Source organism: Pelodiscus sinensis, chromosome 4, assembly GCF_052426305.1.
Source record: "Pelodiscus sinensis isolate ZL-2025 chromosome 4, ASM5242630v1, whole genome shotgun sequence".
Lineage (NCBI taxonomy): Eukaryota > Metazoa > Chordata > Testudines > Trionychidae > Pelodiscus > Pelodiscus sinensis.
Window position 1 is genome coordinate 108483948 of NC_143055.1, and position 16909 is coordinate 108500856.

The 16909-nt window shown below is 40.0% G+C and overlaps 1 protein-coding gene across 2 annotated transcripts in view; it reads left to right on the top strand.

Moving 5' to 3' along the window:
* The window catches only part of PAPSS1 (3'-phosphoadenosine 5'-phosphosulfate synthase 1), a 59386-nt gene extending 47802 nt beyond the window's left edge, over positions 1-11584 (top strand). For both annotated transcript variants that reach the window (XM_006119302.5, XM_006119303.5), the window contains exons 11-12: positions 6224-6453; positions 10880-11584. In XM_006119302.5, coding sequence (XP_006119364.2) covers positions 6224-6453; positions 10880-11018 — 369 coding nt within the window. In that variant the 3' untranslated portion in view covers positions 11019-11584. The remainder of the gene's footprint in view (positions 1-6223; positions 6454-10879) is intronic.
* The last annotated feature ends 5325 nt before the right edge of the window (positions 11585-16909 follow it).

Genomic DNA, 16909 nt, shown 5'->3' on the forward strand with positions numbered 1-16909 from the left:
AGGCCACTCTGTTGGGGCCAGAGTTCTGCCATCGACTCCAGGGCTGGGGTTCTGCTGGTGCAGCCAGAGTTCCGTCGTCTTCCCAATCAGGCGGGGGCCCTGCATGGTTGCCCAGGCCATTCTGGCACAGTCAGGACCAGGGTCACGCCAGCCCACACCAGTGAAGCCGCGATCTTGCATGGCCACCCACGCTGCTCCATCATGATTGGGGCAGGGGAGCCAAGGCAAGCGTGGCCCTGATTGCTGCCCCCGTGCAGCCAGCCTGTAACAAAAAATCAGGAAATGCAAAGTAAATTTCTAATAAGTGTTGTTTCCTCTATTCAGGATATATTTTAGTCTAACAAGTAATCAGAAATACAACACAGATGCAGTATGGCTGTATTTAAAATTGCTGTGGGAACGGTATAGTTCACATTTCACATTTTCTGACTGTTGCGATGATGTTGGGGAAGTGATTATACTTGTAACGTTCTATTCTTTTAAGTTACAGAATCGTTTTCTTGAAAGATTAGTCTGAATATATTGCTAACAGAAATATTAGTATTTCGGAATTAGACAGAGGTACAGTAGATCTAATATACATGACATGGGGAATACCCATCTTCTAAGATTCTAAGGGACAGATTTTCAAAAGAGCTCCTGTTTAAACATCTAAACAAAGTGGCCAAATTTTTCATTTGTGCTCAGCATCTGCTGAGACTACTGGGAGCTGCTGCTGGCTTCAGAATACTCTTGAAAATCTTTCCACTTTAAGTATCTAAATAGGTGCTGAGCTCATAGAAAAAAGGCTCCCAGTCCTGGATCTTCAGAATGCCACCGGTTCATCCCATAGTCTGCATTTGTTAGTTTGGGCCTCTTGTGTACAGCTTGAAGCAGTTGTTGGTGACACTGCTCTTTTACACAGGAATAGCCGTACGGAATCAGACCCAAGGTCTGTCTATTTCAGGATCATATTTCCATCAATTTTTTTTATCCACCCTGCCAGGAGCTCTTAGCGCTAAAATAATCCCTCTTTCTCTGGTTAGTGGGAAATAATTCTGGCATCATTTTGTTTCAGTCTTTAGCATCTTTTTGATCATGTGTAGAGCTGTAAAAATACATCTCAAATATGAAGACACATGCTAGTTGGACCTCTTTAATCTCATTCTATCCAAAATGGCACAGCCTAGGTCTTCAAAGTTTGCTGCAGGCAAGATGTTAATATCCTGCACCAATTGGAATGCTCAGAATCCGAAAAAATAACTTGCGAAGAAAGATTCACATCTCTTAGTGGTCTTACAGAAAGTCTTGTTGGAGGAAGATTGCAGAGTAGATTTCCATTGCTTGCAGAGGCATCCAGTGGTAGTGTAATTCTTTTAAATTACAAATCTCTTGCTGTAGTTCTGTTACAGTAATTAAAACTCTGCTTGTCTCCTTCCCCCCCCCTCCCCCCCCCCCCCGGTTATGTGGTTCACTACTTCTCATTAGTGATGAAAGAGGAGAAAAGCTGTGAAACAGAATAAGAAATTTGTGGCCTGGAAATACTCTGTTAGCAGATTCTCTCCTTATTCAGCCTACCCTGGTGGTCTGATAAATGACTAGGATGCAATTTGTAACTGAATTAATTGCTTAAGGTTATTCTATATAAATCAAGTTGTTATTTTAATGCTAATCCATTACTGCTGGAGGGTTTTTACAGTTTTGGAAGAGCTCTTCTGGTGGGCTGAGCTGCAGCTTCCAGCAAAATTGGATTACCTCCAAATTTCTTAGGTAAATGGTATTAACCCATTATTCGTGGGAGAGAAGCTGTTAACAGCAGAGAAGCTGTTAACAGAAAATTATCAGGTAAGAAGTTGCTCATTCATATATAATTTTTTATTATGACCTGACAGTAATTCATCAGAAGCTGCCATTTTTCTCTAATTGCTCAGTTCTTGTCATTTGCTGACTTGTTCTACTATGAAAACTCTTTGTGATAAAAGAAAAGGACAGTGGGGAATATGCAGTCCTTTGGCATTCTGCCTCCTAGCAGTCTCTTTAGTCTCTTGCCATCTTGCAGAACTTGCTAATTGATCAAACTGTCTTCAAGATGCCAGATGCCTCCTGATCTACTATGGCCACCCAGTACAGTTTGGAAGGCCAGGGAAACACAGATGGAGAGTTGTTTCTAGTTTGACTTTAGTTTGGCAGAAGTAAAACCGCTGAAAGTGCGTAAATGTTTATTTCATAGTTCTGATTAACCTATAGTAATGTTTGTAATTAAAATGTTTATATATGTTTTTTTAATGCTCTGATGGGATTTTTGGCAGAAAATCACTGGGCTGTGCATCTTTTAGAGGAGGAATGTATTTCATTTACAAATGGAAACTTGGAGCTTAGATCATATTTCATTGATGGAAAGACTTTGCATTAATCTGTCATTATGCTGGAAACCAATAAATTACCCCGGGGGGGAAAAAAAGGAAAAAAACAAAACTTTTTCGGAGAAATTACTGTGTGTTCCCAAAAAGGATAGCAAAAAAATTCAAGGTTGCTTAATTTTCTTCCCAACTGTATTCTTGGTGATACGCAGATAGTTTGTGAGGCGGGAGCCCAGAATCTCATCCGAGGTATTTGTTGCCGTCTCCGTTCCTGCTTTTTATCTCCCTGTGAACCAAGCAAAAGTACTGGGACACAGAGTGATCGAGCCATCTGTGTGCTCAGAGTTCCCGACTTGCATGCAGAACAGTGCAATGTTTGACCAACTGTGTGGCTAGAAATACTCTTCTTACTGGTCCGACTGTTGAATTGGTGTATAGAAATAGATGGCTAACATGTAGATTTTAATTAGTGGTTTATGTTCCAGTGTGGTGTTAATAAAGGGAGCTTTCTAAATTGCAGAAGGTTATAGTGCGTCTTCATGGAGAGGGCTCTGCCACGTTGAAAGTCTTAGAAAACCCATCAAATCTGGTGTCCTGTGAAATCTGCTCTTTGTGTGCTTTTAGAATAATAGAATATTAGAACTGTAAGGGACTTTGAAATCCTTACAACAGGACCAAGTTCTGTCTAGAGCATCCCTGATAGATGTTTATCTAACCTACTCTTATATATCTCCAATGATGCAGATTCCACAACCTCCCTAGGTAATTTATTCCAGGGCTTAACCACCCTGACAGGAAGTTTTTCCTAAAGTCCAACCTAAACTCTCGCTTGCTGCAATTTAAGCCTGTGCTTCTTGTCCTATCATCAGAGGACAAGAAGAAGAATTTTTCTCCCTCCTCCTTGTGGAACACCTTTTTAGGTACTTGAAAACTGCTACCATGTCTCCTCTGAGACTTCTCTTTTCCAAACTAAACAAACCCAGTTCTTCTGGTCTTCCCTCACAGATCATGTTTTCTAGACCTTTAATCGTTTTTGTTTCTCTTTTCTGGACCCTCTCCAATTTTCTTCTTTTTTGAATGTGGTGCCCAGTACTGGACACAATACTCAGTTAAGGCCTAATTAGCACAGTACCCTATGCCAGTGGTCAGAGTACATTTAGGGGTACTCAAGAGAAGTCGGGGGGGGGGGGTACGTTAACACAACTGAAATTTGGAGAAAACTGAATTTTTGTGTGAAGTTTTACAGTGCTTTATTATTTTTGTACTTTTTACACCCAAAAATTTAATCGCCCGCCCAGCTACAATTAAGGGTTTTAAACAAATGTGTTGTAATGCTAGGAAAAAAATTGTCTGAAAATTGTAGGTACTGGGGGTACTTAAATTTTTTTTTTAAAAGGGGTACTTTATAAAAAATGATTGAGAAACACTACCCTAGACTAATATAGATATTACTGGGGAGACAATCCTTTCTAAATTTGGGAGGGTCCTGAAACAAAAGGTGCTTGCAGGGGGACTCACAAGGTTATTTTAGGGGGGGCCAGCAGCTGCAACTGTCCAGCTGCTCATCTTTGAATGCAACACCACCAGCAGTGCAGAATTAAGAGTGGCAGTAAAATCCTCTCTACAATAACCTTGCAAAACCCCCTCAAAACTCCTTTTTTAAAATTTACACCACCATAAAATTTCAGATTTAAATAGCTAAAATCATGACATTTGCAATATTAAAAATCCCATGACCATGAAATTGGTCACAATAGACTATAAATTTGGTAGAATTGTAGAATACTAGAATTTAAAGGGACCTCAAGAGATCATTAAGTCCAGTCCCCTGCCCTTGTGGCAGGACCAGCCACGGTCTATATAATCCCTGATAGATGTCTGTCTAACCTGCTCTTGAATATCTCCAGCGATGGAGATTCCACAAGGCAACTGTGGCAATTTATTCCAGTGTTTAACCACCCTCACAGGTAGGAAGTTTTTCCTAATGTCCAACCTAAACCTCCTTTGCTACAGTTTAAGCCCATTGCTTCTTGTCCTATCATCAGAGGAGAATAAGGAGAACAATTTCCCCCCCCCCCGTGACACCCGTTTAGATACCTGAAAACCGCTATCATGTCTCCTCTTAGTCTTCTCCTTTCCAAACTAAACAAGCCCAATTCCTTCAGCCTTACCTCATAGCTCATGTTTTGTAGACCTTTAATCATTTTTGTTGCTCTTCTCTGGATAGTCACCAATTTCTCCACATCTTTCCTGAAGTGTGGTGCCCAGAACTGGACACAATACTTCAATTTGAGGCCTAATCAGTGCACAGTAGAGTGGAAGAATGACGACTTGTGTTTTATTCACAACACTCCTGTTAGTACATTTGGGGAATAAATATAAAAATTATATAGATAACTGATTCAATTTTAGACTAAGGGTATATCTAGACTACAGAGCTTTTCTGGGATACTTCTGGTATCCTGGAAAAGCACTGCTGCATCCAAGGTATGCGCCTGCTTCTCTGAAAAATAAAATGTCGGAAAAGTGGACGTGTTTTGTCGGCATCCCTGTATACCTCGTTTTATGAGGAAGAAGGATGTTCCAAAAGAGGGGTTTTTCCCCAACATTTGGCCCTGTGTAGATGGGCCAACTGTCAGAAAAGCCTCTTTTGGAAGAAAAGTGGAAAAAGATATGCAAATTGCGTCTCTTTTTCTGACTTTTCTTTGTAGTGTAGACATAGCCTCAGTCTAGATGAAGGATTATATTTACAAATTGGAGAGTTTTGAAAGTCATTTCAGTAGTATCATTTATAGGCTAAAGGCTATTTGCCTATACTTGTCCACAGTTTGAACATGTGACAGACTCTCCTGTCCCAGCATATTAGGTTCAAGTACATTTTTTTTGTAGAATTATCAGAATAGCACTTCTGCATTGTTTTCTACACACAGGTTAATTTTGACATTACCGTGAAACATTTTTTTTAAAAGTAGTGATTTACACATTAGTTCTCTCTGTTGTAGTCTCTTGTCTTTTATAGTGGGCAAGTTTCAGAGAAAGTTGTGTTTAAAAAAGAAAAAAAAATTCTCCTAATGATATCTACATTAACACTGCAATATTTTACCTCAAGGGGAGATGTTCTTCCCTAGTCCTCTTTTTTAGAAGATTGAAACATGACAATTTTTACCTCATTGTTAGTACAACTAAAGATGCTCTCATGCATGCAAATGGCTAATCTATTTTGAATCCTACTCGCTATCCCACACAAGGGTGTTGTGTAGCCTAATAAATTACTTAGCATTTGCCCTCATAGATTTTTTTTTTAAATTTAGTTCTTTTAAATTTAGAAGTCCCTGCTGACCATTCAGTTCATTATTCATTCCATACCTCTGTCATGTCAACATATTCTTTCCAACCTGTGTAGTCATATCAATCTCCTGCTGAAGTTTCTCCCTGCATCTTAACATGACATCCCTAGAGCAACTACAGCAATTGCTTACATGTAGAAGTAGGAAGGAAATATTCATTGTAGTCTGACTACCTTTTAATAAAACTTACCAGCTGAAATTAGAAAATCTGCACTGAGACCAGTCAGGTCTTTCTGAACCTAATAGCAAGTGCTCTGTTGAACCCTCACTGATTTATGGCTTGAGAATTGTGGACCTGACTGATGTTTAATATGGCTTACATCCAAACTCTTGTTTTATATTTTTTACTATAGAACAAGAACAAAACTAGATACACTGATGCACATTTTATTTATTTTCTTGAGACCCATGAGACACCAGAGCATAGTCCTAAATTATAAGCAATTGTACTAGTTTAGCAGGAACAATAGCATTATCCTAGCCTCCCAACAACTTCTTTATCTCCTGTTCATATATTTTTCCCAAATTGCATTCTAGGTTCAGTGGCATTGCAGGTCACGGATGGTAGCAGGCGCTAACTTCTACATTGTGGGACGAGACCCAGCAGGCATGCCACATCCTGAGACTGGAAAAGATCTCTATGAACCAACCCATGGTGCAAAAGTGCTGACTATGGCTCCAGGTCTTAAAACATTGGAAATTGTACCCTTCAGAGTTGCAGCTTATAATAAGAAAAAGAAGTGCATGGATTATTATGATTTTGAGCAGTAAGTTGTTTTAACTTTAAATCTTATTAATGTTCTGAGTAACATGTGAGATTTTGGTTGTACTTTTTTTCCAAGTCTTTCAGCTTTTATATCCTAGTTTTTGATGAACCCCTGCTTTGAAGCATCCCCTCCTGTTCCCCCTCCCCTCTTGCTGCCTTTTTCTGATAGAGGCAGCAAGGGGGGAGTGATTAGTCGACTAATGTCGACTATCCGATAAGCATTTGCTTATCAGATAGCCAACTAGTTGTTCACGTTCCCAAACACAACTGCTTTCAATAGGTACTTTGAGTCTACAGCATACATCTTCCGTATACTACATCTGTGCACTATATGGTGTATATCAGGCCTCAATTATGAAGGCAGCTTGTTTGCCCTGATCACTCAGCCTGCTCAGGGGTGATGTGTGGCATTACTACTCCCTCCCCCCTTCTCCTCCCTGCATTGGCTGGCCTTTGTAGGAGCTTCCTGGCCCTTCTGGATACTGACCTGGTCTGTCAGTGATTCTAACTTTTTCCTGTGTATGCACGCGCACACACACACACACACACACACACACACACACACACACACACACACACACACACACACACACACACACATTTTTGTTGTCTTCTAGCTCAGGGAGTAGAAAAAATGTGTCTTGGCTTCAGGGCCTGTACATGTCTTCAGGGCCTGTACATGTGAAAACATGCATATATTTCTGAAGTTCCAGAATCTCTCCCTCAAGGTCTCTCTCTAGTGTAGGAAAGGTAGTCTAGCAATTCGGGCACTGGACTGGGATTCAAGAACCTGAGTTCATTTACCAGCTCAGCCATCAATTTCTTCTGTGACTTTGGGCAAGTCACTTAGTCTATCAGCCCTTAGCTCCTCTTGTGTAAAATGGAAATCCTCAGCTGGGGACTTCCCTGCCTACCAGCGGTCTATTGTGAAGATAAAAACAATTGGTGATTTAAGAGAGCCAGTGCTTTTTTTTTTTTCTCCTTTCGTCAGCTTAAAAGCCAGCTCACTGTAGGGACCGGCTCCCAATCTCGCCCCACTCCCGCCTTGCTGCCTCTTATACAGAGGCAGCAAGGCTAGGGGAGCAAGGCTAGGGGAGCAAGGGTTATTTATTGACTAATTGAATAGTTGATGCATTTTGCATCAACTGTTTGATTAGTTGATAGGTCCCCCTTTGCCTTTGAAGTGTAGCAACAGCACTTCAAAGGTGAAAGCGCCGCGTGGAGCCCAGGATCAGCTGGGGACTCCCTCCCTGATCCTGGGCTCCACGCAGTGCTGCCGCTTTGAAATGCGGTTTGCAGCCTGGGGACACCATATGCTTAGTTGACTAGTTGCTTACGTCCCTAGTGCCCACTTACAAACATATTTCATGGAGTGATTTTACAGTTTCAGTATACTAGTGCTCCAATACAGTAAAACTTTGGTAAAACTTCCATCTCATTGGTGCATATTTTGAAGATCAAGCTTTCTGTTTCTCACACAGTGTTGACAGTTTCCATAGCTGGTTTATTCTTGTCTGTTTGGAATGAGTGTTTAATTGCTGTTGCTCCTCAAATTGTAAAATTTAAATGGAGTTGTTAATCCTTGTGTAGATTCTTCATGACATTTTCTGCTATACCAACAAATCTGTATAGCTGCTCCCTAACACAAAAATAGTTTCTGAGGCTAAGGGGGAAATAAACCAAGGACATGCTCTTTTTTGTTATTGGGGACTTCGAAAACCTTTATCCTTTTAAAAGGTACTACATCACACCAGTGCTGCAGACTGAAATACAACTGGTAGGAAACTAATTAATTTAAAATAAATTTTGTAAACATATGCTGTAAAATACCAAAGCTAATTCCATCCCATAGATATAATTTTCTCTAAGTCTTATTTTCAAAAGTGATTTAAGCACTTAGCAGCCTCAGTGAAATGAAATTTAAGTTTCTAAGTGGATAAGTCTCTCTTTCTTGAAGGTCAGAAATGAGACTTAGGTGCCCATGAAACATGCACCCAGCATCAACATTATTCTTATAGTAAAGGTCTTTTTCCTTTCCTCACTCCATTTTATTCCTGCCTAATTTCACATTCTACAGAGTAATGACCCCAATAATTCCTAACTTGTCCAGCAGTACTTGTAGCAGTCTACCTTGAGCTGCATTATTTCAGATACTTTCTCATAAAACACCTTTCCATGTGGAAGCAAATTATATTTACCACTAAAGTGTTGTTTCAAGAATGTTGGGTCCTATTGAATCATAGTTACAGTAATGGTGTTGTACAAAGCTGCCATTTCTTGCTAGTTACATCCTCAATTGCTAATGCTCCGTGAAGAGCTGATCTTTATCATTAGTAAATATGTCAAATTTGTGGAACAATTAAGGTACTTGTATAGTATTTTCAGTTTTAAAATGAAAAACTTTCTTACAACAAATACAACTTTAAACCAAAGTCTATGCAAAGCTTACGCAAACATGATTGGACCAGCTATACATTATTGTAATACCTAATGTAAGTATTAATAAGATAATAGTTTCATTTGTCAGTTTAGCTAAATTTATTTATGCCAGGTAAGAATTGGCCTGTTGGTTTTAAGGAAAGTCATGTAGCATGAAATAAAATGTTTGCTGCAGGTAAAAAGAAGTGTGGGAGAGGAGGAATGACTTCTTGATCATATCAAAATTTTAATTTATGGAGATTTGGGTAAATCTTTTTTAGATATTGAAACTTCTTCCAGCTTCCTAAAACATTAAAAATGTAGCAATGGACCTCTATTTCTTTATACTATTTCCCAAAGTTCTATAATCAGAGGCTTTTATGTATTTTATTTAATTTAAAATATTTTTGCCCCACCTCTCTTTAAAATATTTGAGGTGGCTTGCAACATTTTTAAAACACAATATAAATATATATAAAAAATAAAATTTTATTAAATATTAAAAAAAAATTCAGAAGTCTGACATTTGCTTCACGTCTTCAGGTCTGTGCTGTTTGGCTGTTCCTTAGGGATGCTGCTGTTCAGACAAATAGTGTTAGGGAGAGGTCAAACTATGCATTTATTGAGATGCATTTGAAGGGCCTCCTAGTCTTTCAGTCCAAAAGCTGGTATACCCTCTTCTGATCCTCTCTGTTCGAACTGAGCCTCTGTTCGAATTCCTGCCCCATTGCTGCCTGTAAATAGCTAGGTGTTAACATTTAAATTAACACCCCACTGGGTAGAATGTGGAAAGTCTGTTTCCCAGAAGCTTTCTTAATCTGTAAATTCTGTATTATCTTCTTCACACTAGAAGGTTATCCTGGGAACCTCCTCCTGCAAGCCATTGTTGAAAACAGCTACATGTGTAGATAGGACAAAAATCTTTCCATCACAGTTATTGAGAGGTTCATAGACACCAAAGTCCTACCTATGTTGGGGGGGGGAAAAAACTTGATGAATGTTCTCTAATTTTCATTCCAATTTGAAGAGTACAGCTTTTCTCCATTCTGGTGCCCTCCCTTTTAAAAATTATTTTCTGATTTGACGTGTGAATCATATGCTGTGTAGTTATAGTACTTTTATATATTTTTCTCCTTTGTTGCCACAATCTGGGCACCCACCCCTGCTGAGAGCAGGAAGATCATTCTAGGCTTTACTGTTGTGCATAGGACTACAATCCAAATAAAAAATGGGACTGTGGATTGATTTCTGTACCTTGCTAACCTCCAGCTCATACTGAGCATGGTTTAGCATTTAAACTACTGCCCTCTGATGCACACACTTGGTTCTCATTTGTTTCAGTCTGAACCATGTGCATGTGAGGTCAATATTTGGCTTTTATTTCAAACAGATCAGTGAAGAATGAGTAACAAATACATGTTGCAAATTGAACAAATGAAGTAAGTAAAATTGCTGTATTTAATTTAACACTAAATCACTTTTGCTTCAGAACTTGGTTGATTTTCTGACATTGTGTTTTTGTTTTTGACATTGTGTTTAATTCCGATGAAGAGAAGATAGTTTGGTTCGAACTGCTGGGATTTTTCTTTTTTTGTTACCAACTCAGACTAGATTACTAGTGTTTTTTTGGTGTTTAAAGTGCTGTAGAATATAATCCTCATTTCCCTCAAATTTCCCTCAGTCTTGCTGAATTTTATCTTTAAGAATAACAGTTCTCAGAAAGAAGATAGGCGGTGGAGCAGAATGAAACTATCTGTCATGAGTGTGTGCAGACATACTCTTTATTTGCCTTATTATATGTATGTCTATTCTATAGGGTGTATATACTTTCAGAATTCTGTAACTCTTCATTAATAGGATGTCTGCAACCACAGTTAGGTTCTCAAATTCCAAGATGGAGTTGTATTAAAGTAATATAAAGTCACTTCGAAAGAAATGGAGGAAAGGTCAGTCTCAGATATAATGTTCATCTTTTAAATTTACATCCTCTTTTTGCTTGTTTCTTTTAGCCATGAAGACTTTGAATTTATATCAGGAACCCGCATGCGCAAGTTGGCTCGGGAAGGACAAAACCCTCCTGAAGGTTTCATGGCTCCCAAAGCCTGGACAGTGCTGACAGAGTACTACAAATCCTTGGAGAAGGCTTAGGCTTCTTATTAACTACAGATCAATCTTTGACGCTTGATTTATTACCCAGAAGGGGACCACACAGTCACCGTTCCTTCTGCTTTGTTGTGGTGTCTGTCAGGAAGTTCTTCCTGGAAAACAGACTCTTTTTCCTGAACTTAGCATCATTTGTTGTATGTCTTATGGGTTCTATTATGTATTGGCACCTAACAACTGCTGATTTTAATGTCTTCTCTTTTATTACAGTCAATACTCTTGCAGTAGAATTTTTAACTCTTGACTTTTTTATATTTTTATGCCTCTCTCCTATGAATTCTGCAGCTGTTACATCGATGCAATTTTTTTCATACACTATTTAAGCAGTCTGATTTGGTTTTGATTTCATGGCTTGCAGGATAAATGTAATAATTAAATCTTAAAACTAGGGAAGTAAATGAAATATTTTTAAACTATACTCTATACTTTTTCTGTCAACTAGTGATCACAGAAGCATTGTAACTAAGCTCTTGTTTTATGTAATCTCAGCGAAACGTCTTTATGCAGCTCAATTAAACTTTCTTGCTTTCTGTATTAAATTTTGGAATTCATTTTATTTTGTACTTCTCTTCTGTATTGGAGCAGCAAAGTGAGAGCAAATTCATAACTCAGAAATAGAGGAAAATACAGGTTTTACTATTAGGCATAATGTATATTCCAGAGTTTTAGGGTTTCTTGGATTTCTTTTATTTGCTTGTTGCCAATGGTATACTATCTCTCTATCTATCGAGTGTGTGAGTATTTTATCTAGTTTGATTTTAAATCTTCCTAGTATTTGGTGCCAATTATTGTCTCCTGATCCCCATAATTAAAAACAGTGGGAAATCCTACATCCATTTTACCTAGTTATTTATATTTCTGCATATATATGTTCCTTGGCTGAGAGTTCATTCTCACCAAAAAATCTTGACGTCTCGGCTACTGTTGCAGTATAAATGGATGTCTCGAGAGAATTTAGCCCAACATTTGAACTCCCTATTTCCATCTTTTCAAAAGTTCCTGATACAAAGTAAAATCTAGCCTTTTTTTCCTAGAACTACTCTGCTTGTGTAAATGATGAAGCCCACATGCACTTTAAAGATCCAGTAAAAATATTTAACTAGTTTAATTCAGCATCCAAGACCATATTTATTGCAAAAATTACAAAAATGCAAATTCTCAGTGTGAAATACAAGCATTTTCTGGCTCTCAAGCTATTTTTCAGTGTAAAATAAACTTGAGTGATTGGGATTCATTCCATGAAGTTTTTGGAAATCCCGCAGTTTTCTACATGGAAGCTCTGTCAGATGTGAACTGTTTTCCTCATTGCCCACTTCTATTTTTCGTGCAGAAATCATATTTTTATAGGGATACAGGCTAGGTTTGAGTGTGTGTTTGGAGAGTTTCCAGAGGCAGTATTTATTGTAACTAATGGACTGTTAGTCACATATTTCAGCTACTTGTCCTCAGTGGAATTTGAATAATCTGCTACCTTTATCCAGTTCTGAAACTATTTTAGGCATTTCAGTCTTGTTATGGGAATTGAAAAGTTTTGTGGTGCTGTGCTCTGAAAATGCCTGACTTTACCCTGCCTCCTAGGTTTCTTTAAACACCAGACATATGCCTGTGTAAAATAGGCAATGCCACCAAAAGTTATCCCTATTTACATTTACAGAGAGTGCGGTGCTGTTGCATACAGAAAAGAGGGGAACACTGATTAAGCCTATCCACATCAACAGCTTCTAACAAATGGCTGAATGAGGGGAACAGTTGTAAAACTCATCACTTTAAAATGGCTGTACAGACTTTCTTCAAACTTTGCTTCTTTTTAAAGATCTTGGCAAGAATTATAACACATGGGGCTGTTTGAACAAAATGGCTTTTTTTTTAAGTTACACGTAAAGTTTTCATGTGGAACATGTAGGTGAACTAATGTTAGCAGCCATTGAAATGGGGATTACAATGAAAGTTGAAGCTTGGCCTTCAGTAGTCACCTTTGCTGACTCTTTTAGCTGCAATGTCATAATTATGCTTTTGCAGATTGTTGGTGTGGAGATGCAAACAGTCATAAGGTCTCAGCGTAAGAGCGGATGCTGTAAAAATACTGTTTCCTCTGTATAATATAAGGATCAGAAATCTGTGCGAGCAGATGGGCGGACTCAAGAAGGTGACCCTCCTATGTTGTTACATGTAGAGACCAGCATATAAAAAGGGGATTGGACAACTGGCTTCCACATTTCGGGTGCTTTAAGGCTGAAACTCTTATTGTTAATTGTGGAAGTCTCTCCTAACCAGCCTCTTTATTATCAAACATTCAATTTAATTCTTATATTAAACAAGCAGCCCATACCATCCTCACTCTCCTCTGAAGGCTCATAATGCTCAGCTAGAAGCAGAGACTGGTTTGTGTAGGCAGCACTGGCCTTAATGCAGCATGCTATAGCCTGTGCTTTGGCTGTCCCTTAATTTTCTTTCTCTCCTAGCTATGTAATAGTGTAGTTGATTAACCAATAAGCAAAAGCTTATAGGTTAATGCTAAAGTTGACACACATTTCTTACCCCCCCCCCCCCCTTGCAAATAAAGTTTTAGCAGGCTGGCCAGCTTAATCCTGGCTTGTGCCAAGTCCGGGACCTACCCCCTCTGCAGCTCTGCATTTAAAGTGTGTAAGAAGCCAGGCAGCCCAACTCAGTTCCAGCTCATGCCAGGTCTGAGAGCTCAGTCCCTCCCTGCCCTATATCGGAGGCAGCAGAGTGGGGTGACAACCAGTCTGTGAGGGGAGCTGGTTTTTAAACTGGCTCCCCTTGCTGACAGGCTCCCGCCTGGCGGCGTCTACTGCTGCCTCTGATAGGCACCAGCAGAGTGGCAGGGAGCTCCTTGGGAGTGGGGACCATAGAATAGTCGAGTAACCAATAAGAATTCATGAGATTAATCGACTATTCAATTAACTAATATTTAATGTCCCTATTCTCTCCCCCTCCAGTAATGGAACTGAGTGATTAGCTCTGCTTTGCCTGTGTAGACTCACTGTTTCTTCTGAAGTCTTTTTCTGTGTAGAGGCAAGCATGTGCTCCATGCCACAGACTCCTCTGGTGTCTCAACCCTTACTTAGTTGTTCATGATTCAGAACACTTTCTATAGCGGTCCTTCAGCTTCACTAGAGAAGCTTCTCACTGTCCTTAACTACTTGGCACTGAGATTTTTTTTCTTCACTGTGAGTGCTACCTTATTAGGGGACCAAAACTTTGAAAGCCTTAGGGAGAAACTAGTAATAAGTGTCTTACACAAGGCAGTAGCAGAACGAATACATTTCAGAGGTAAATTTATCCCAAACCTGTCCACGTAGCTTTTGGTACTTAACGGAAGACTGACCAGGGTTTTAAAGTCTAAAGGGGTTGTGTTTATCTCACGAATACGTGAAATTAACTTTTGGAAATACTGATGTTGCTCTGAATTGCAAAAAGATAAAGATGTATTTATTTAGATGTTTGTTACATGACAAAAGAAAATCACATGCACAGCTCTTCATTTTGAGGATCATCTTCCTAACATATAATGGACCGGATTTTCTTCTGACGTACAGAATTTGGATTAGATATAAATTTCTAGGTGACTTTTTTTTCCTCTTGTTTTCGGGCTAAAATCTTTACAAATGGACTGTGGCCTCCCCTTCAAATATTTCACAGAGGGACCATACCTTTTGCAGAGCCCTGGAAATCTTAGTTGCCACTATCAAATCATTGACATATTGAGTGCAATGGCTTAAAGTAATAAAACACCAAAAAACAAAACCCCTTTCCTGCTGATTTTAAAACCCTGTATCAGTGATACAAGGACAAACTGGACCCAGCTTTCCAAAAAGTAAGAGTTAATGAGGTGGATGGAGTTTACCGAGTCCTGGTCTGTGGGGTTGAATAACTGTTACAAAATGATTACAACTCCACAGTGACGTTATTTATTCCAGATGATGCCAATTCCAGCAACATGCTTTGAACAACTTGAGAAAATTGAGAGGTTTTCATGTGAAGTCACCAGGAAGTTTTGAATGAGGTTTTCAAAACTGACAGCTTTCGGGATAGAGGACTTGGGCTGCCTATTTTAATGTTACACCAAACTGCTTGTGAATGTAATTTGTGTGGAGATAATGTTCCCAATTGGATGCCCTGCTTTGTGATAGAAAAGCAGCTAACACAGACTGAGGATTCTGGCTCCTATCTGGAATTGTCAATAAGGGATCTAAACACTGACAACTCAGTATTATGCCAGACATGGAAAATGTGGAATTGGTTGCATAAACTATTAAAGCAAAAGCCTGGAGATAACCCAATTTTCTACATCTGGAATGATTTTTTAATAAAAAAATCAGTAACAATCAAATATACTGAATGTTTTGGATGGGGAATAAAAGGATATGAGTGATCATAGATCTTAAAGTGGATCTTAATTGGGGGTGGCAGTCCTCCATGTGCTTTGTATCTGGGCTGGCTATGGACTTCAGTTTTACTTAATCCAGAGGAGGATAACTTAAGGCCCAAGGGCTGGATGTGGCCCCTGGATTGCCTGGATGTGGCTCCTGAGGCTCAGGGCTCCCCCCTCCCCCAACATTGGGGAGCCTGCACTGGTGCTCCAGTCCTCCCCCCACCATCTTCCAGCATGGGGCCCTCCCAAGTTTCTGGCATGGGAGGGGAATGTGGAGAATGTCCTCTTCTCAGTCAGGGGCCATGTCAGGCAAAAATATTTGATTCTTGCTTGGGCTCTCTGCTTTCTTTTTCCCCCCTGTGCATCAGCAGCCCCAAACCCAGAAAAGGTTCTCCTACATGTAATCCATTGACATCATTGAACGTTCCATGATGCAGGATCATGCCCAATGACTTTTAATGGTCTAAAAGAAAAAGATACAAACACTAGGTTGTAGGGTAATTTAGGAAATGCTAACCAGAAAGTCCTGGGCCTCCTATTCCTGATGGCATATGAATTAAGATATGTCTGCACTAGCAACTATACTCATGTGCATGGTTGTGTCATTCTCCTCCCCCTTATCCACATATAGACTTCTGCTGTCTCAATCTGAAGGAGAATACAGGGTGTGTAAGTGAGCACACTTGAGTGTGGATATGTGTTGTTGTTGTTCGTCCACCGTATTCGAAGAGGACCTTGACATCTAATGGGTTGTGGACTGTCCACGGTGTGTCTGCAAATGGCTGATAAGGCCAATACGGGCACGGAATGTTCTGCCACATGTCGGGCAGACGTGTGGGCACCACTGTTGCAGCTTTTGCAACTCTGGCTTTACGGAGTGCTCGCTTCTCTTGTGCTATGGTTGTCCTTCTGGCTTCAGATGTTTGACAGCCTTTGTAGATCAGCGTGTGCCATGTCGATTGGTCTTGTGCCAGGGTCTCCCAGGAGGTGGTGTCAATATCCAGGGATTTGAGAGAGGCTTTAAGCGTATCTTTGTATCGCTTCTTTTGTCCCCCGTGTGATCGCTTCCCTTGAAACAGCTCACCATAGAAGAGCTGTCTAGGGATGCGATGATCTGGCATCCTTGCAACATGGCCTGCCCAGCGTGTCTGGGCTTTCATCAGCAGGGTGTAAACTGACGGCAGGCCTGCTCTAGAAAGGACTTCTGTGTCTGGCACCTTATCCTGCCACCGGATCCTCAGAAGTCTGCGGAGGCAAATCATGTGGAAGTGGTTCAGTTGCCTAGCGTGCCTCCAGTATACAGTCCAAGTCTCACTGGCATACATCAGGGTAGTTAACACTACTGCTCGGTAGACTTTAAGCTTTGTAGCAAGGCTTATTCCACGGCGGTCCCACACTTTGGTCAGCAGTCTGCCGAATGCAGAGCTTGCCTTGGCGACTCTGCAGTTGACCTCGATGTCAATTGTCACTGCGCGGGAGA